At 45.3% G+C, this 21919-nt stretch overlaps 1 protein-coding gene across 3 annotated transcripts in view; it reads right to left on the reverse strand.

Annotated features, from left to right (window-relative positions):
- Positions 1–492: 492 nt before the first annotated feature.
- The window catches only part of tiam2b (TIAM Rac1 associated GEF 2b), a 57048-nt gene continuing 35621 nt past the window's right edge, over positions 493–21919 (reverse strand). For all 3 annotated transcript variants that reach the window (XM_014204871.2, XM_014204870.2, XM_014204869.2), the window contains exons 5-24: positions 20475–20699; positions 18107–18292; positions 17697–17843; positions 15271–15333; positions 13606–13773; positions 12957–13061; positions 12624–12702; positions 12341–12430; positions 11782–11994; positions 10664–10767; positions 6033–6236; positions 5407–5475; positions 4889–5014; positions 4015–4123; positions 3689–3868; positions 3332–3450; positions 3026–3134; positions 2836–2894; positions 2549–2724; positions 493–2426 (exon numbers count right to left, since the gene is read on the reverse strand). In XM_014204871.2, coding sequence (XP_014060346.2) covers positions 1775–2426; positions 2549–2724; positions 2836–2894; positions 3026–3134; positions 3332–3450; positions 3689–3868; positions 4015–4123; positions 4889–5014; positions 5407–5475; positions 6033–6236; positions 10664–10767; positions 11782–11994; positions 12341–12430; positions 12624–12702; positions 12957–13061; positions 13606–13773; positions 15271–15333; positions 17697–17843; positions 18107–18292; positions 20475–20699 — 3183 coding nt within the window. In that variant the 3' untranslated portion in view covers positions 493–1774. The remainder of the gene's footprint in view (positions 2427–2548; positions 2725–2835; positions 2895–3025; positions 3135–3331; positions 3451–3688; positions 3869–4014; positions 4124–4888; positions 5015–5406; positions 5476–6032; positions 6237–10663; positions 10768–11781; positions 11995–12340; positions 12431–12623; positions 12703–12956; positions 13062–13605; positions 13774–15270; positions 15334–17696; positions 17844–18106; positions 18293–20474; positions 20700–21919) is intronic.

Here is a 21919-nt window from a genome sequence, read left to right on the forward strand (position 1 = left end):
ACCAGAGCCTCAACTCCACTGTCTGAAGGAGGAAGAATCTGTGTGAGTCACACACACAACACTGAGGCTCGGGTAAAGGATGCTGCAGCTACGCTGATGTGGTGTGGTTGTTGTGGCTAGCTCTGGTCCAGGGCTCCAAAGTCTACATTTGGGCTCTACCTCCCTCTAGCTAACGGATGGAGCAGCAGGAGGAAGAAAGAAAGTGTAGGAATATTTTGCATCTTTCTTTACGCTCTTCTTCTGTACCACTCAAGAGTTTCTAATGCATTCTCTTGTCCAGTATATATTAGTGCCGTAGCAAATCGTAGCAAAACATTTTGCAACAGGAAACGTTTTGCAACAGAAATTAGTTTCTTATTGGTCAAGGTCAGGTCGGTGCTCCCCGTTTCAGTCAGTTTTCTTCCATTTGGTGTCTAGTGGATAAGACCTTGATTAGCCAATAACCTACAGTAATTACAAAGCATCTATCTATCAAGCAGGACAACTCCTGTGTGAGCCTGTTTAATTTTTTATTAAATATTACATCATTTAACTTTACCTGTACAATGTCATGTATATGAAAATAATATTCATTATTAGAGAATAAATTACAATTCAGCTAAATTGGAATAATGATAACAAACATTTCAACAATTTGTGACCTTAAAACCTTACAGTCCCACCTGACATTTTAGTCAAACAATGTGTTATTCACATGGAGTTGCTCTTTAGGTGGTCCTTTACATGTAAGATATGTCCGATTTTTGTTTAAAGTCATTTTACGATAAAACATTTTTTTAAAACAACATCAGAAAGTACTATCTGCACAAACACCTTTTAACTTGGTTCTATAAGGTTCTATCTGCAATCCAATCACACAATGCCGGGTTGTCAATCAAAAATGATTGAACGTAAGGTGATAAACTAGCGTATATATATATATATATATATATATATATATATATATATATATATAAAATATGAAAGAAGAATTCGCTACACAACAGTTCTGAGATCTGGGATGGGAAAATGTTGACGCTCAATATCTCAGAACGGAGCTTTGTGCAGATAGAACCTGATGGTGCCAGGGTCTTGAATTCTTAAAGTGATACATCAAATCACTTCAAGTATGAAAGAGCTTGAAAAGGGACTTTGCTTTAACTTAATAAGATAAATGAAATAGAAATGTGACACTTAATCTTAGTTTTTCTGTGGATATTAACACATGAACAAAATAATATAGAGATACATATAAATAGGAACAGGTTCAAATAAAGTACTCATATCAGATGTTTTTTTTTTATCAAGCAATTCCAGTCTTGAACTAACAACTGCTTTTGTCAAAAAAGCCATGAAAATAGAAAGCTACTCGCAATTGAGATACTGCATTATAGTTACAAACAAGATGAATTCCAGAGAGAAAAAAATGAAAGGAATGCTATTGAACATAGGCAACTGTGTTTATAGCTTATAGAGTGCAGCAAAACAAGGGACAGACAGGAGAGTCCCACGGGCATCCATTTACGTATGTACTGTGACGGTGTGTAACTGTGGGACCTGCAGGCCTTCGCTCTTCTAGGAGCTAAAAGGATAAAGTCAAGTCAAGTAACTGATCAGAGCTCAGTTCTTCAGTCAAAGCCTACTCAGCAGAGTCAGAGTAAGCACGTTAAAGAGATTCATCCTCTAGTCCATAGCAACTTGACCAGGCTAGTCAGTGTGATAAGAGCCTAGACAGGTTTTCATCAGCTCTCTGGGGTGAAGTTTCCCCTAGTTTCCCCTAGTTTCCCCTAGGCCACTATAGTGTTGGAATGGCAGCCTTCTGAATTCCCATGACCGTATCGTAGAAGCAGTCCTCGTTGACCACAGAATTCAGGCTCTGCACACTGAAGTCCCTCCCTAGTAGGGCGTTGAAGTCCACACACTGGGAGTCATTATCCTGCCTCCCCTGGCCCCCCTGCAGACTGCTCACCCTCTTCTGGACAGCAGGGTGGGGCTGGGGGACCCCCTGTCTGAGGTGCTCCTGCTGGGTCCCCGTGCTCCTCGGCCCGGCCTCTTCTGTGAAGTTGAGTCTCTGGAGCTGGGCTTCCAGGGTGCTGGTCAGGGAGCACAGCCAGGCCCTCTTGCCCAGTGTGGTGCCTTCCAGACTGGGGAGGCCCGTGGAGGAGCGGCCGGGGTGCTGGGGCTCCGTGTGGGTGTCTCCTGGACCAGGGTAGGGGCCGCCGCTGGACACACTGCTGTCGTCTGAGTGGTGCTGGTGGCCTGCAGTCCTCCCGGCCTCTGATTGGCGCTGTTGTCTTCTCCAGGAGCCGTCTCTGACAGGTGCAGGCTGGGTCCTGCGGAGGGAGCCTAGGTGCTCTCTAGAACCCCTCTCTGATAGGAGAGGCTTCCGGGTGCAGTCTCGAAGGGAGCGAAGAGCTTTCACTACACTGGCCTTATTCTCCAAACCACTGGAAAAGACCCATACATGAGATCATGTCAACTAGGCCATGTTCATTCAAATGTATATATTTTTTGTTTTCATGATTGATAAAACATTCATTATCACTGTCATTTTCATGTAATCTCTCACCTGCTGCAGAGCTGGAATACGGTCTCTGGTCTCCCCTCCACCTGAGACTTGGTGTGGACCAGCTCCCAGACGCAAGGGTTCTCTGTTCCTGCTGTGTTCCCCAGGCGGACCTGCACTGCCGACACTGGGATGAGCCAGCGGAACTTGAAGGGGTCCAGGTCGGAGCGTGACGTGGTCTGTAGCATACAAAGAAACCAAAATGTACACACGCATCAGAACTTGCGTGATACCCACTGTATAACATAAAAGTTATCGGAAGAAGTGTGTTTGAGCAAAATGAGACTCACCATCCTCTTCCTCATCTTGCTGCTCTCACGGTACACCAGGATCACTGCTCTCTTGAAAACTGAGGACAGAGGCAGGAGCAACTCGATTTGAGTCCGACAGTTCTTGACTGTTGTAATAAATATGAAAACATTGACGTCGTCCTGTCAAGTCATTCTGATTCAACTCGTCATTGGAAAAAGTCCCACTCACCGAACACCGTCAGTTCAGGGTCTTTCCTCATGCGACACAGGGAGGGGAAAGGGTTGAGCCACTTCAAAGAGGAGTGGATGAGGAACTCCCCCATGGAGATCTCTGTCACCTGGAGAAGAGAGAGGGGGACACTTAGTCTGGGAGGCTGGTGGTGGAGGGGGTTTCCTCCAATGAACTCACTCTACAATGAGTACCATTCGTATCGTTCATCCAATTACTTGAATGAACAGAATCAAATATTCGTATTGTCAAGAATACGTTATTATAGTTTCATTTGCCAGTTATGTGTGGTGGTGATTACTGTACCTCTTTCTCAGGGCCACTCTGCTCTGCCACCAGCTGGTCAAACACAGTGCCGTAGTCCTCGTAGAGCTTCTGCATCTCATTGATGTGGCTGGCCACCTTCTCCATGGCTCTCAGGGCCTCTGATGGATGGAGACAGATAGACACACAGAGAGGTGCACGTCAATAGAGCTCACCCCTAACACGTCAGACAAACCTGGAAAGACTGCTGTCTGTGGGTCTTATGGTTTCTGTGTGTGTGTTTCTGTGTGTGTGTGTGTTTCTCTCTGTGTGTGTGTGTGTGTGTGTGTGGGTGTACATACATGTCCCTGTGTGTGTCTATGCGGGCTCACACATAAACCCTGACATATGTTGTCATACCTGTAAGGTGGCTGTGCTCCTCGCTTTCGGGGTCAGTGAGGGAGACCAGCTCTCGGAGCAGCAGGGGGTACTTGAGCACCCTCTGGACTGGCTTAATGAGGTACGACTCCAGGGTGGAAGAGTGCTGCTTGGTGGGGTTCCTCGCTTCCAGGAACTCCTTGAAAGCCCGGTCCGTCTTTGCTGTAAACAGGAAATGAGGACTTAAAGCAAGCTTTGATGCAGGCATTGATTTGCTGCCTTTTGCACTGGCTTTTCAAATGGCATTAAATGATTAACTGAGCAGGGATATTCAGGTCTACTATACATAAGGTAGGCATCATCCTTACCTCGTTCCAGAACCTTCTGGACTTTGATGTGGTTGGCACAGAAGCCGCTGTAGAGCTTGAAGTGGTCGGCATAGTAGAGGAAGGAGCCGCCCAGCGAGAAGAGAAGTTTCTGGATGCAGAGAGAGAGAGAGAGAGAGAGAATGCTTGCTGTTCACTTCCTGTGAACATCAAATAGGCCTACCGCTGACTAACACTGCAGTCAGTAGGTTAAGTAACATCCTGTTGATAAAGCTTGAAGATTTTCCACTAGACCTCGAGGCCGCATCCCAAATTAAACCCTATTCCCTATATAGGACACTACTTTTCGACCACAGCCGTGAGTATACAAAATATTAGGAACACCAGCTCTATCCATGACAGACTGACCAGGTGAATCCAGGTGAAAGCTATGATCCCTTATTGATGTCACCTGTTAAATCCACTTCAATCAGTGTAGATGAAGGGGAGGAGACAAGTTAAAGAAGGATTTTCAAGCCTTGAGACATGGATTGCGTATGTATGCGTGCCATTCAGAGGGTGAATGGGTAAGACAAAATATTTAAGTGGGTTTGAATGAGGTATTGTAGTAGGCACAAGAACTGCAATGCTGCTGGTTTTTTTTCACACTCAACAGTTTCCTGTGTGTGTCAAGAATGGTCCACCACCCAAAGGACATCCAGCCAACTTACAGCCAACTGTGGGAAGCGTTGGAGTCAACATGGGCCAGCATTCGTGTGGAACGCTTTCGACACCTTGTAGAGTCCATACCCCGATGAATTGAGGCTGTTCTGAGGGTGCAACTCAATATTAGGAAAGTGTTCTTAATGTTTTATACACTGTGTAAATGGAATAATGTGCCATTTGGCACGCAACCCCAAACTCATGGGGACTCTACCTTGAACTGTTCCGGGGTCTCCAGAGAGCTGAAGTTGGGGGAGGAGGCGATGCGCTCCTCCAGGGTGTGTAGGAACACTCTCTGGAAGTCCAGCATCTCAGGCAGACTACCAAACAGAGACTCCATCTAATGGAGGGAGGAGAGAACAACAGTTAGCCATTACCCAGAGGACAGAATATTCTTTATTTTTAGAAACCCTTTATTGGCACCTTTTTTTTATCTACTGTACATAACAAATTCAAATGCCCAAAAAGTACAGGATAGAAGACAGGAAGAGGTTTACAGCCAATGTTGCGGAGGTGGTTGGGAACCACGCTCATGTGATGGTTAGCATTGTCTGAGATCTGACCAACTTTTTATTCCCTGAGACCCGGGTTCAAACCCTGGTCAGTCACACTAACATACAGCTTACTAACAAGCCATAATTCTATGTTATTGTATTTAACATGTTTAGACATGTAAAATACATTTAGACATTTACACGTATGTCTTTCCATAGTGCCCCCTTCGTGCTCTACCTCGTCGTGGCTGAGGAAGGTCTCACTCTGTAGAGGGGTCAGGTAAATGTCAAACAGACAGCCCAGGTCCTAAGGGGCAGACAGGGGAAAAACTTCATTAGACTGTGACATCATCACTATCAGACTATTACACCATCACTACCAGAGAAATCAGCATTCTCCTCAGCCTGACACATGGGCGTTAGAGTAGCAGATGGTAAACATACATTACACTAAATGCTACGAGAGATCATTAATAAACAGGCACTTAGAGACCATTCATTACCATTAATAAAGAGAGACCATCAATTTTAAATCCCCGGAGAGGACGTTCCAGCACTCTCTTAGACAAGGCAGCAGAATGTGAGTGATCAGGACCCGTATTCATAAAGCGTCTCAGAGCACGATTGCTGATATAAAATCAGATCCCCCTCTGTCCATTCATTACAATTTCAAATGCAAAACTGATCCAAGATCAGCACTCCTGCTCTGAGACGCTTTGATGAGGATAATGTATTTTAAATTATTTAACAAATAATTGTACAAATGACAGCAACACGCTGAATTACAAGTACAATTTACAATGAAATGATTAAATATGAAGAATTTGAAATATTACAAAAAAACAAGTATGGCCAGGTATGTACCTTGACGTAGGACTTCTCTGTGTCTACCAGTTCCTGTATGACCTTACAGAGCCTCTCAGAGATAGACATGTGTCTGGGGCAGGGGGGCTTCTGGACCTGTGGCCCGAGGGGCTCCATGGAATAGGGGTTTCTCTGGCCTTCTACCACCACCGCCCCACGGCCCTCTGGGAAGGTCTGGTACAGCGAGCACACCGTCTCCACATTCTGAAGGAAACAGAAGAGAGACGAGTTTAGGAGATATTCTCATTTCAGCTCTGAATATCAAATGACTGCCCTTTACTCAGCGGAGTGAAGATTACAATTCAGCTCGGAATCTACCGTAACAAGCACCTAATCTTAAAGGGGAATATCACAATATTGTTGGCATCCTATGACACGTTGCATCATCATCATGATGATGTGGATGGAGACACTTTTCTTCTTAAAAAGTCCAATATCTTGACAACTTGACTACTGACATGCAAAACATTTTGGGACTGTATCAACAGTGGACTAATGAAAGAAATACCAAAATATAGTTTTTGAATGAAATTCCCCTTTAATAATCAGTCAGTTTAAATCATCTACCCCTTGTGCAGTATAAGAGGCTGTCAAACCACTCCCTCTGTATTTATGGAGAGGCAAAGAGTGCAGAGGGTCAGGGTCTACATCCCAAATGGCACCTTTTCCCTATATAGTGCACTACTTTTGACCAGCACACTATAAATGGAATAGAGTGCCATTTGAGATGCATCCCAGGTTTAAGCCATAGGGCTCTGGTCAAACGTTGTGCACTCTATTTGGAATAGGGTGTCATTTGGGATGCACCCATCATCTAGGAGTTTTAGATATTTGTGTTATTACCATAATGATTCAGCCAAAATGAATCAATTAGATTAAATTAGAATATACTTATTTTGTCAACAATTTCCCATAAGACATGAGAGAGAGCGTCTAACAGTGAGGTATCAGACGAATAATCGGGTGTCAAGTTTATGAACAAGCATTTCACATCACATACACTTTCACGCTCTCAAAGTTGGAATAATCAGCGGTGAACACACACACGGGCCGAGGCAACCCTCAATAGCAGATTAAACAGATAGGAACCCCCGCCACGGCTTTGTTCATTTGTCATCATAACGTCTCCTGTCAGGCTATAATAAAGTGCTGACAAATGAATAAATCCCCTAGGTTAGGACTATTGCGCTGCGCTGCTATCCAGCTTTAAAATACCCTCTGAACTAGAAGCAAGGTCGGACAGAGAATGGGAAAAAGATTCTAAACATTAACATTGATGGGCTTATTACCTCCCGTAACATTTGTGTGTCTTTACATGAGCGTGTAGCCTATGTATCTTATACCTACAATAAAACCTCAACAGTAAAAACAGTGCATTCAAAAAAGCTCTTGTTTCTATGGCAACAACATCAAAGCAAAAACAACGCAACACTAGTTACAGCACCCATGCATCATCAGTGCAGTGCAGCTCAAACACAGAGAGAGTACAGTACAACAATAACTAGGATACAGAGAGACACCACAGTACACTAGCTACAGTACTACCAGGAGAGTGATCCCGTCGGCTGCCTGCTCGCAGGCTACGCAGGAGGCCACGTCGTCCAGCAGCCCGGCCAGCCTGTCCTTCAGGGACTGCCTGAGAGATGGCAGGGTGAAAGTCCCAGGGATGAAATCCCCCGCCCCCACTTCCACCTCACCCTCATCCTCCTGGGGCAGCACCCAGCACATAGCCCTGGTTGACAGGGCCACCCGGGGCTGCTTTCCCGGGGAGAACCTCTGGCTGTTGTTGGTGGAGCTGGATAGAAACAACATTCTACATGCCAGGCTGGGCGTTCTGACCTCTGCTGGTGGCCATTAATCCCTGGAGATTCCCGGTACTCTCGCTCTCTCTCTACCTTCTCTCTCCCTCTCTTTACCTTCTCTCTCTCTCTATCTCGCTCTCTCTTTATTTATGCCACTCTCTCTGTCACACACACTTAAGGAGTAAGCCTGCAGTTTGTCGTACTACACCTCTCTCTCTCTCTCTCTCTGTGTCACACACACTTAGGCAGTAAGCCTGGATTGGATTAGCAGTCTACTCAGGGTCATGTGTGCTGACAAGGCTTGGAGAGTCTATGGGCTTTAGGAGCCTTGGAGGAGGCTGGGAGGGAGGCGTTAGCTGGCTGGGAAAGACATTTGGCCGAGTGCATTTCAAGTGAAAGCAGAGAAAGGGATTTATTGACTTCGAGTAATGGCGGATATTGTCTTTGAAGCAACTGCCTTCAAATCTAAAAGGACATGACAGACCAATATAAATGTCAGTAATGTGCAGCGGGTGGCTATTCTATCGCCTCTGACCACACAACATCGGCCGCCATTTTCTGTCCATCCCGCATTGATTCCACATGTTGAATCGCCACCATTCATCGACACCCTAAGGCAGTGTCATTTGATGTGAGTGAATTCCTGAAGTGAGGGACTCTTTTCTCTCAGGCCATTGTTCTACCAGAAGAGTCCCTTCATACTTCCAATAGTTGTTGATACCAGTTGATATTGTGCGATGGTGTTGGTGTCACCTGGTGAGGCCATGGCAGGGCAGGTGTGTATGACCTGGGCTTGAACCTGAGACAGTACTCTCCTGGCACCTCATCTTAGCAGATGTCCTGCTCACCAACACATGGCACGTGATCAAACACACCACTCACTGCTCTTAAACCTCCACTGACACACACATTGATAGATATTACTGCACTGTTGGAGCTAGAAACATAAGCATTTCGCTACACCCTGCGATTGACATCTACAAATCTCTGTACGCGACCCGCACACACACTCCAGGCTCTTTTTTCACAAACCTAATGCAATGGTAAATCTCTGGCGGTAGCACCATAGGTACCAGAAATATGTGTCAGAAATATTTTTTTGCTATTTTCACAGCGGGAATTATGAGTGCAGTAGCCGGTGGTGGTGTGAAAGGGCTGGGTTTAGATGAATAAATACATTGGAGGTGTGACGAGGGCTTGGCCACTCACTGGCCAATCAACGCGTTCAATGGCTTAATACTGCATGCGTTTTTCTCAAGTTCTGAACGGTTATTGACAGGCTTTTGCGTTGTCATCAACTCCAATTCGGCTCCAATTCGGTTACAGACTGTTCTCATCATAGTCCATTGTGGATTGATACAACCGTTTATTAAATAGCAGAGGCTGCAGTAACTAGTAGCCTAATAGCAGTAAAAAAAAACATCAGTGTTTGCTCAATATGTTTGGAGTGTTGAAATTGGTTTTAACAAGTATAGGCCTACATCGCACTTCTCCTCAAATAAAAAATACTAGGCTCCCATAAATTGTATTGCATGTGTGAGGCACGTTCTCAATAAGCAAGATATAGCCTAGGCCTGCCTTTGATATGTTTGAATAATTCGAATATGTTTGGTGGAGTGAGTTTTTGGTAACCAGACAAGAGGCGCCCTTTGGAAATGGGGATGGATACCAGCCGAATTGAGTATTCACTGCAGGTAGGCCTATGTGAATTGTTCACGCAAAAAGCATGATGGGAAAAGCCTCACGAGTAGAATATTAAGAAACCTTTTATTGATAGGCTACTTGGCTAATGCATGGCCAGGATAAGAAATTCACCCGACGCATTGCTGTTGAAACCAGCTTTCGTTATAGTAGGGTAAGGGTAGCCAACTAAGGTTTTGTTTTTTAATCAAACTAAACAAACAGGAAAATAACTTAAATGTTTCTAAATAGGGTCACCAGGATCAGCTCATCTCTCTTTCCACGATTGGCATATGGACATGAGGGGTTTTAAGCACATCCCAAATAATGACAGGAGCTGGCTAAAATAATGTACAGAACAAAAGGGGATGTACTCTCCAAACCCTTTATCGATACTAGTCTTGACTAGCCGACTTGGGTAGGGGAACAAAACAGCCTTCATTGAGAGGAGGGAAGGCTTCGCTTGGTTTTTAATCAAATGAAAAGAAATGGGAAAAAACACCAATACAAAAAGCACATCTCTCTTGTCCCATACACATATACAGATGTAGGATCTCAATTTGATCACTCATTTGTTGTTGGAAATGTTCCTGCACAGCAGGAAATAATAACTTGTGGTCTAAGGTTTAAAAAGGCTTCTAAAGTTTGTAATTTCCACTTTAAAATGTCAGACTTGATTTGCTCTAACGAAAAATGTATCAACCCCTACAAGAAAATGTCCATTAATTATAATTCACATAATAATTCACATTTCCTGTTATTTTTCTGTAGTAGCAAACTGGCTCAAACTGGCTCAAATTTAGATCCTACATTTGTAGGCACTGTATATCATGGCTGGATAGGCTGCGCTTCTGCTGTCAAAATCCATGCCATAACCAACCACGTTATCGCTAAGACCAGCTTTTGGTTAGTCTTAAATATACCCACCAGCTACTGCCTGAAATTGGCACTTTTGGAGCATGTTTTTAAGGACACACCTCAGATATTGCCACCCCTTCCACCTCAGCGCAAATGGGTTCATACAAGACAGGTAAATTACCAATCCCGGAGGACGTGTTTAAAAATGGCGGAGCGCCGGTCGAATTTACTAACGAGCATTTAATAATTGCGCTGGCTTAACGCCAGACGAAAATAGAGCCCTCATCTCACCTGGCCGAGCTGCTCCATCTCATCAGCAGGTCGTGGTTGTTGTGACACCTCACCAAAGGGTGACGCTACGGAGCTCTCTGGAAGCTCCTGGGGCGATGGCATATCTGAGAGAGAAGCAGACAGGCCAGTATGATTAAATAGATGGACCAAAGGAAGCACATACACAGTAACCCCCCCCCCACACACACACATATCTACTGGTGCTGAGAGAGAATTCCTGGTTAGACCACTGGAGGCAGATTTAGACCAGGTTAAGTCCACCTGACTGGTGTCAACCAGCATTGATCTGGCTTCAATACAAGCCTAGCAGGCAGGAGCAATTCATTTGGCACCACTCCTCCTCTCCCCGGGGTCTTGCGCAGCTTACTTGGCGTCACACCAACAGCAATAACAGTATCATGCTTTTTAAAGTAAAAACACGCACGCACGTATGCACTCACACACATCCTTACACTGCACACATAAACACACCATTAAATCAATATTGCGTAATGTAATCAAGACAAAGATGATTGTCCTCCCATGGTGTTATAAATAGCATGCGGCCATTCCAACAAGAAACCGTGCTGTGCTGCCCAGTGAAATATGCTAGCTCTCTTCACATTTTCTTAATTGAATCAACGTGAGGCATTTTAAATGTCTCCATCCAGGCCTAAACACCCTGCAGCATTGGCTGGGCAGGATGGCATTCCCCTCAACATGATGTGGCAGACACACTGGCTCTGTGCTACAAGATACAAAGGCTGGAGAACCCTTTGGCCTGAGGCCCTCTAGTGGGGAAGAATACAACTGTTACCCGTTGAGAGAACACAATGCTCTTCAGACAGTAAACCAAATGTAATGCGAAGTTAGGAACAGGTTAAAAAAAAACATCTAGTAACTCAATAAACTCAATAATACCGGCAATTTCCAAAACACAACCTATTTTTTTTTGTCTAAAGAATTGTATCTGTGGGAAGGGATGCATTTCAAATGGCATCCCATTCTCTATATAGTGCACTATAATTGAGGTCTATGGGCCCTAGTCAAAAGTAGTGCACTATAAAGGGAAGAGTGTGCCCTTTGGGAAGTAACCTGTATCAAGACGAGGTTGAAAATACAAAAGTTGTAGTCTCTACCTATAGGCCAGACACAGTGGCTGGGTGGCGGTGGTGCTGGCTGCCAGGGGTCACAGTCTGGCCAGACAGAGGTGTGGTCGCCAGGGACTTGCTCCTCTCGTCTGAGCAGTAGGTGGAGGACCTGGTGGTTGAACATCAGGTGTATCAGCCCCAGGTCCAGATTGGACACACTGGTCCCATTCAGAACCAGGATCTCATCCCCCGATCTCAGACCTGAGGGAAGGACAGGAGACAATCAATCAATCTGACAGTTATCCCCTCAAAGTGTTGACCACTATGGCCTCTTTTTATATTAGAATGGGAATCCATGTCCTTCTGTAAGTTTTTATAGATAGAAATGTATGGGATGGGGAGACAGATGGGATGGATAGAGCATAGAAAGTGAGAGGCGGAACAAGGGATCGAACCGCTTCCTCCAGGGGGAAATGTGTGGCAGCACTACCACTAGTCCACTACCACTACTGTATCTACTCTTAAGTAAAATGCATCAATACTGTATTTTTCTGTCTCTGATACAAAGTAGATATGTCAAATGTATTCGAAAGATGAATTGAGATACCTTCAGTGAAAGCCAGTCCCCCTGGGTTGACCTCACTCACGTAGACATGGCTCTTCCTGGCTCCGTCTACATGGCCTGTCACAGCAAAGCCTACAGGCGATAGAGATCAGAGGTTAAAACAGAGTAATACATGATATTATACTGTAATAACACAACCCAAGAGCAAATGTGCTCTTCCCTGCAAACACACACACACACACACACACACACACACACACACACACACACACACACACACACACACACACACACACGATCCCCATTCCACATGATCCCTACTCACCAAAGTCTACTGCTGTGTCAGGGCGGGACAGTTGTATGGTGAAAACATTGAGTGGGAAGACCTCAAGCTCTTCATACACCTATTCAGAAAAAGCACATAGAAGAGTGAAAAAGTACTCATCGCATACCTCAATGTACTTACTAAAGACGGCAGATATCACTGAAACTATATTCTAATAATGGGTGGATTATGGTTGAATCTTTAAATGTAGCAAGTTGCCTCAGTATTGACTCAGAGATAATACAACGAGTGACTAAATCAATGAATGAATGCTTGTATCAGTGATTGGATCCTTCGTTTTCCCATAGGTACTATATACGGCCGGGGCCTCACCAGGTCTCGTAGTGGGTCTGTGGGCGCTGGGGAGAAGGTCTCTGTGTCCTGACCCACCAGCCTCCTCACACGCAGGCAGTGCTGGCTCGGGTCCAGGTGCCTCTCCTAGAACAAGATCCAAGAGGATGAGTCCGGACGGGGTGCGTCCCAAATGGCTCCCTATCCCCTATGTAGTGCACTACATTTGACCAGGACACACTGAGGTTACATCCCAAATGCCACCTTATTCCCTACTTAGTGCACTACTTTTGACCAAAGCCTGACTAGGGCCCTTGGGCCTCTGGTCAAAAGTAGTGCGCTATATAGGGAATACGGTGCCATTTAGCCTCAGTGTGACAGATATCTTCAGTGCCTTCAGCTACGGTAGCTAGCTATACCACGACTGAACCTGTTCCCTATCAGCTAAAAAGGATGTCGTGAGAGAACTTTCTACGGAGGGAAAGCATGAATTATTGAGATATCAAGAGCAATTAAACTAGTATCTGTTTCGTACCACCCCTACAGCAATCCTCTCCTATCATTTCCTCTTTAACTTTAACAACCATATCAGTCACTGGAGAATTCACGGCAAAATGCTGACATGGGAGTAATGAGTTAGGAGAGCGTTGAAATGTATTAATAATTAGGCCGATAGATGCAGTATGCTTACCTTACAGGCCAAAGATAGCATGTCCGATACGAGGAAATCGGGTTTGATGTGCAGAGTAACGCTTTGGCTGTCAGGCATATTCACACAGACGGGAGTTTCCAAACTGCTGTACCAAGGGTTGCCTTCAGGTGGTGCTATCAACTGCATTTTGGCAAGAGCGTCCAATCTCTGTCAGACAAAGATGGAGAATAATTATGTTTATTTCGGGTTTCTTAACTGATAATACGTTCTTATATTAAACAGGTTACTAAATAATTATGTCAGGAATTTAACATCCCTCTTGGCAATGTTTGTGAAAAGTTGTGTATTCTGGGACGTCTGCCCCATGATGCAAATATTTATCCACTATGACAAAAAAACGACAACTTTCATTACATCTGTTAAAAATCTATCAGTCAAAGATGTTTCATTTAAAACACCACAAAACCCCCAATCTCAGCTGACGTACGGGTCTATTGAACTAAAGTCAAAAGACAGTGAAAGTACATAGCAACAGGTCTGTGAAAGGGGAGGTGTCTCCCCATTCACTGATAGGTATCCCCATTCACTGGCCGTACAGAGGGATTAACACCGGTTGAACAATAGAATTCTGGGAGAATAAAGACCCTCCCCAGCCCCCCGGACCCTGGAACTCGGCCGCCTTACGCCTGCCTGTTTGCGTGGAGCAGTGTCAACAGATCAGCATGCTGTTGAGACAGCTGTGCTAGCCCCGACCCTGTGTGAATAGAAATGGCCCCACCTCTATCCCCCCCCACCCTTATTCTCCCCTAGGAAAGGATTAGTCTGAGGCTGAGATTGATCGACTACAATACTCCTCGAGTACGTCTCGAATGGCACCCTATTCCCTATATATTCCCTATATAGTGCTCTGGTCACTATGGGCCCTTAAAAGTAGTGCACGCTATAGGGAATAGGGTGGCTTTTTGGACGCATCCCGCCCTAGCACCTGGTTCTAGTGCAAATTTAGGGGCAGTTTTAGGAGACTTTCATCAACAAAGAGGAAAAGTTTGACGAGGCCTGACAAACAGGGTTGGGTAGGTTACTTTCTAAATGTAATCTGTTACAGTTACTAGTTACCTGTCAAATTGTAATCAGTAACGTAATTTTTTGGATTACCCAAACTCAGTAACATAATCTAATTACTTTCAGTTCATTTTGGATTACTTTCCCCGTAAGAGGCATTAGAAGAGGACAGAAAGGATCCATCAAACGCATTTGGTGTGTCATACTGGTCTCTGACTTGTGGTCAGACTCGCTCAGGTTGAACACACTGAAACTTGAGCCTTTTTTCAATGCGGAGTTGAACGTCATTGAGAAAACAGAAAGGTGTCAATGTATTTTTGTCTCTCGCAATCATCCTTTCTGAATCTAAAAGTAATCCAAGAAGTAATCATCTAGTTTTTCAAAAGTATCTGTAATCTGATTACAATATGGTAACTGGTAACAACTGATTAAAGGTCTTTTGTTTGTAATCAGATTACATGTAATCGGTTACTACCCAACCCTGCTGATAAATGTGTCCATGACAACCTAAAGTTATTGAATAGAATATTTTAATGCGGTTAGCTGGTGAAATATGATAAATTAGACATATTTCCACTGGTTGCAGGAAATTATGAGGTAACATGTTGGAGAAAAAAAATCCGGACAAAGTGCTTACTGTACCTCTGAGCTGCAGTGGTTGGGGATATGGCCAGCAGGCACTCCAATACTTTGTCCTTCAAAAACCTGCAACATGGAAAAAAAGCACATGCACATTAAGCCTACTCAGTGACTCAGGAGAAAAATGCACACTAAAAAGAACTAACTCAGTCTATATTTACAACATAATACATTTAATTAAAAACGATCTATCTAAAACCAAAGGCTTTGATACTATTCTGATCCAGATTGAGGCCGAAATAAGACTTGGAGGATCCATGGGAAGAAATAAGGGGTTTGGTGATGCTGAAATTACAGGTCTGGCAGTGAGGCAGATGGAACGGCTCTCATCAGGCTGGCGGGGATGGAGACTGTCTCCTCTCCACCCAGATACCAGTCTGCCCTCAGCAGAGATACCAATACCACCGCCCTCAGCCCACCGCCAGTGGCAGGCAGGACCACCACAGAGACAAGGGGTCATGCCTATGTCAACAAATGCCAACAGCTTACTGGAATTTAACAACAACAAACTCAAAATGCACACAAAATGCTTGAGTGCTGGATAGTTGTATGATTTTAGTCATTTTTCATCTTTACCTATTCTGTCTCCAGAAGAGGTGGTTGAGTGACACTGACTGACTGACTGACTCCTCACCTTGACATCACAGCTCTCTGGAAGCAGTAACAGGGCCCTTAAAGTGACAAACCCCCCAATCACCCTACAATAAAAATACATTTCTGGGCTGGCGGAGAAAGGGGGTAGAGTAGAGTCCCTTCGGTAAATGTGGTGCTGTAGGACGTTTAGTGGACGGCGCGGCGGTTTACACAGACCATCTGTTTGTCGCTGCTGGCATGCTGCAGCTTGCAACAATTAACCACATGTGGCTTCCAGTAATGTCCGTTCCATCTCTGTTTCCATTGAGTGGTCTAGTTGGCCTCTCTTATAGGGAGATTAGACTTTCTCTGACTCAGGCTCATAACAAAGAACTTCACTGCTCGGAAATCTCTCCCTATCTGCCCCGTGGGTAAGGAGGGAATCATGTACGTATTTGGGCACCACATTTGACCTGTGTACAGAGATCTATGGACCGTCATGTTATATGTGTGTATTATATTAGATAGTAATATGTATAACCATGGTATATGTGTGTATTATATTAGATAGTAATATGTATAACCATGGTATATGTGTGTATTATATGAGATAGTAACATGTATAACCATGGTATATGTGTGGTATTACAGCGGTGGTTCCGATTATGACCCAGACACCCCTGGGCATTACCAACGTATGCTGGTAAGCATATGGATATGCCATGTGAGTACACAGACGCCAGGCATGCCTGTGACTACGATGTATCTTTCAGAATGTCAACACAGAGCATGTGTCGGGGGGGGGGGGTGAAGTGGGCTTACCATGTCTATCTTATTATCCATCCCATTATACAATACAGCCAGTCTGTCTAACGTAATGTCACACTGGACAGAACTAAACAATGATGGGAGAGCAGAGGGGCCCAGTGTGGTTTGTCCTTCACTGAAGTCCTAGGGATAAAAGATTCTATCAACATCCCAAAATAGACTGCTCTCTGAGTGCTGTTTATCAACCAGAGAGGGGGGGGGGGGCTGGGACAGGGACAGGGCCAGTGGATGGGACAGAACTGGGACTGTTAGAGGGACTGACTTGACTTCAGTAACTGATGAGAATTTCTGCAGGTTGCTAGCTCTGCCCCTGACCGGGGGAAACAAAACATCTGCCTCACTCATCACCTCTATTTGGAATGTTCCCAAACAACGTACAGGAAAGATAGTTTTACGACAAGCAACCCCCTGTCTACCTCCCGCTGGAAAATTTAGTAAGTTCAACTCCCTCCGTCTGGCTAATTTATGGGTCACGGCTCGTGAGGAGTCAGACAGTGCGTAAAACGCATTCCAGGAACCAACCCGATTCTTTTTCTCTGATGGATTTATCAAACATGTTCTCTGTTTAAAACAGAAGGGCTCCAGAAACGTGCCATTGGGTTGGGAGCCAAGGGGTCCCTTGTAAAGAATTGTTTACAAGGAGAACAGGCAAAAGGCAAACGGGGGCACCACAGTCATGGGGTAACCCGCACAGGTCTTTCCCCAGTTGATGGTTCAGTTCACCTAATAAAGGCTTTTGGGAGGTTCGTCCAAGAGCACCACAGAACTTCATTACCTCCTCAATGAGATATTCTTTACCTATGTACTTTTCCCATTCACGTGGTGTGGCAGTATAGCCGAGGTTGTAGGGAGGTTGTAGGGTGGTTGTATGGAGGTTGTAGGGCGGTTGTATGGACGTTGTTATAGGGAGTTTGTAGGGCAGTTGTAGGAAGGTTGTAGGGCGGTTGTGGGAAGGTTGTAGGAAGCTTGGAGGCTGTAGGGAGGTTGTAGGAAGGTTGTAAGGAGGTTCTAGGGAGGTTAAACAGTACCTGGGACACAGACTCCCTCTTCTCCTTGCTGCGTTTGGTCAAGCTGTCCAGACCCTTGAGGGAGGAGAAGAGCCCCCTCTTACTCCGAGCCCCTCTGGAAAAAGATCGGCAACGTCTCCGCAGGGTCGCCTCGTCACGGGTGCAGATCTGAGAACAGACATTGAAGACATCACTTCTGTGGTTAGAGACTTTAAAGAGCCCAAGACTCTGTATTACAAATCTGACCAGAGAGCACGCTGATGTTTTCTGATCATAGTAAACATAGATGGCATTCAATAACATTGCTTAATTGCACCTAAAGGGATAAATAAAGGTGTTATCAATGGGACTGTTCCAGAGAATGTGTGAAATCCAATGTCCCAAGCTGAGGGTGGATATGGATGTAAAGCTGTAGGTAGATCAGGCCTCACCAGGGCATGAAAGGAGGAGACAGAGAAGATCCCCAGGCGTCCCAGAGCGGTCTTAGAGGGGCGTCCTGCCACGGCCAGGAGACTCTTGGGGTTGGGGAGCTCACTGCCCTGCAGGCTGGCCAGGTAGCAGCGCATCCGGAACAGATCCATGTGGAACTTCTCCAGGTTCTGCTCCCACTGCTGGATCTGGGGAGAAACAGACAGGACAGACACCCAGGGTTACACCACAGTACATAAGGTTACAGTCACCTTCAAGGTGACAGAATGGCCTCTCCACCCTCTCATTGACAAAGAGAGACCAGGCAGGGCAGGATCAGACTCACAGTCAAAGCCAGAGCCATTTAGAGCTTGGCCAAGTTTGCCATGTTAGCGCCTTCATTCACAAATTTCTGGTGATATGACCATACCAGAGCACCTCTATGTGAGGGTGACATGGTGACAGAATGGCCTCCACCCTCTCATTCAGAAGGGCGTCTCTAACTACAGAACGAGCCACATGTCTAATTGGAGCGACATAATCACATCTCATCACACTTATCTCTCGCTCTCGCTCTCATTTCCCCTCTCTTCTCTCAATCCCCCGTTCTCTCTCTCCTTCACAGAGGGTGAATGTGTTATAACAGTGTCATTGTTTGTGAGATTAGGATTTAATCTAGAGAGGAGGTTTAAGAGGTTCACTTCAAATGGCAGAGAGAGCTAGTATCGCTTTCAGAGAGACCGACCGTCAGACATCAAAGTGGCCGGTGGGCCTGGAGATGAGATGAGACCAGCTGCTGTAGAGCTCAGTAGAGGCTCTGGGGGTTTGACCCCCCCCCCCCCCATCTGATTACCCCACAAACTGGGCATGATGACCCACCCCCCCTCCTCCTGTCCTGCCATTAAGAAGAAAGGACACCTAACTACCCCTAATGCTGCTCCGGGAACCACTGCTGTCTGTAAACACATCAGCATTTGGTTTGTTACGCTATAAAATGTCCCCCTCATCTGGGTTTCCCATTACAACAGACTTCTATGAGGAGTGGATAGAATGTGTTGATGGTACTAGTCTATTAGACTGAGAACATCTGGAATACAAATGTCATGGTGGCAGGCTACTTGGGTCGGAAAGCTTAAAACTCCAGTTTCAACAAATGATGCTGCCAACACATATAAGCTCATGTCAATATGTTCCACAACCACAAGGAACGTTGTTATATCGTAATGATTTTTTGCCATTACATGGAGGTCGCAACTCGCAGACTTATGGACAGAAACAAGGAGATGTCATGCAGGTGTTAAATTATGTATGGTTCTACAGGAATAGAATGGTCTGGTTTGCATTGGAGCTGAGACACTAATGACCTAATAGGCCAATTTGACTAACTGCTTGTTTGAATGGCTCAGTCTAAAGGTGGCCCTTGATCTTAAGACCACGGCCATTTTACCGAACTGGCACGAAGGGCACGTGCACGAGGCCGCCGACCTCTAGGGGGCCCCCAACCAATTTTTCGAGGAAGAGTTGTGGGCCCCATGGTGGTCAGGGAGTTGTGGACCCCCATATGATAGCAAAATGTGTAGAATTGTAGGAAATTAGCTTTATAACTGCACAACTTTCTCTCAGTCTCATGGCAAAATGTGAACAATAGCTATAAAACAGCACATTTTTCTCTCTGACCCATGGCAAAATGTGAACAATATCTAGAAAACAGCACATTTTTCTCTCGGACCCATGGCAAAAAGTGTAGAATAGCATGAAATTAGCTTTAAAACTGCAACATTTTCCTCATAGCCTCATGACAAAATGTGTAGAAAAGCATTCTAAAACTGCACATTTTTTCTAAAGAAATTTATTTTAAAAATTTACATTTTGGGGGGGCCCCAAATGAGGTAGTCTGGCCCTTCTTAAGACTCACACACACACACACACACACACACACACACACACACACACACACACACACACACACACACACTTTTGTTATCCTTGTGGTGACCAAATAATTGATTCCCATCCAAAATCCTATTTTCCCTAAACCTAAATCTAACCCTAACCTTAACCCTTTAACGTAACCATAACCTTAATTCTTATGCAAGTCCTAATTGTAACACTAAACCTAACCCTAAGCCTAAAATATATTTGTCTGAATTCTCCTCGTTTTACTATCCTTGTGAGGACTTTTGGTACCCACAAGGATAGTTAAACAAAAACACAGCAGCACCGACGGAGAACGCACGCACGCACGCACGCACGCACGCACGCACACACACACACACACACACACACACACACACACACACACACACACACACACACACACACACACACACACACACACACACACACACACACACACACACACACAGCCACTAGACCATCTCAGTGCCTCACCTGGCTCTCGATGGCCTTCCTGTTCCTTTGGTCACTGATGACAGACAGCTGCAGCTCAGCCATCTTCTTCATCTTGCTGTCCATGTCTATCTTCTGCAGCAGGGCGCGGGTCTGGCTCTTCAGTAACCGCACCGTGTCCTCCTTCCCCTGTCTCTTAGCCAGCAGAGAGGCGCTGGCAGAGTGGATGGCAGTCACCCAGTTCTCCAGATCTGTTTGATTGGCAGCCTGCGGGGAGGAACAGGGCTAGATGACACAGTGCCACGGTTGGGCGGGGGGACATGGGGCCAGGTGACACAGTGCCACGGTTGGGCGGGGTGACATGGGGCCAGGTGACACAGTAGCAGGCCAGGGGAAGGGCAGGAGAACATGGCTCTCATTTCCCGTCTTTCTTTCTCTCTTCCCAGACGCCAGGGATCCTTAAGTGCCAGACAAAAGCCTGTTTACATGTTCGTGACTACGCTACAAAGTTTCACTCCCCTCAGTTTCCCCCTCGTTGCCATGGTGCGTTGGGTAGATACAGCCCTGCAGTGTGATTTGTGTGTCTAGTAAACACTTGGTGAATGAATCAAATGAACGTTACTCTCTGGGAAGAAGAAGGTGTTTTCAACGATTGTAAAACTGAGTGCGAAGAACATTAAAGAGAGACAACACGTTCCCTCTCAAAATGTGGAAAAAGAGGACAACAACCCTACTGCCAAACAGACACACAGGATGCATGCCAAATGGCACCCTATTCTCTACACAGTACACAACTATTGATCAGGGCCCATAGCGCACTATACAGGGAATAGTATGCCATTTAGGACGCACATATACACGACTAGTCTACTCAGACCAGCCAGTAGGGATGCTTTTCCCAACCCTACCATTTGACCCCTTTGTAGAACATATAACAGTGGAGCTCTAAAGCTGACAATGCATCCAGACAGGACATAACCAACGCCAATATAGTCATGACCAACCAGAACAGCAGCACATTCCATCCTAAAAAGCAGACGTTCAGCCCAGTCCATACTTGTGGTTGTCCCATAGCATATGGAGTTGTTCAAATATATAACCCTTCTAAAAAAGAATGCAACAGACTGAGTTGAAAAAACACTACTCCATCACAAGGGGTCCATGAGGCAGGAGCAGGGCATACTGCAGAAAACCCTAAAATGTTCCCTCTTACTCATTCACACTGTGCTCAAAGAAAAAGAGATCAACCTACAAAACAAAACAAGAGACAAGCTTACAGTATTGCAGTGTCCGATATGTAAAGACTGCATAAAAAATGACGACGTACTGCATTTCAAACAACAATAGTGAATGAGGACCTCCATGACAAGTGCCTCCGTTGATTGCACAGCAGTCTGTGTAGAACTAACCTCGTCCCCAGTTTATTCCACAGGCATATACAGGTACTTCCGAGCTTGAGAATCCTGGTGTGCGAGCCTAGGGTAGAA

The sequence above is a fragment of the Salmo salar genome, chromosome ssa06 (assembly GCF_905237065.1).
Source record: "Salmo salar chromosome ssa06, Ssal_v3.1, whole genome shotgun sequence".
In the NCBI taxonomy this organism is placed as follows: Eukaryota; Metazoa; Chordata; class Actinopteri; order Salmoniformes; family Salmonidae; genus Salmo; species Salmo salar.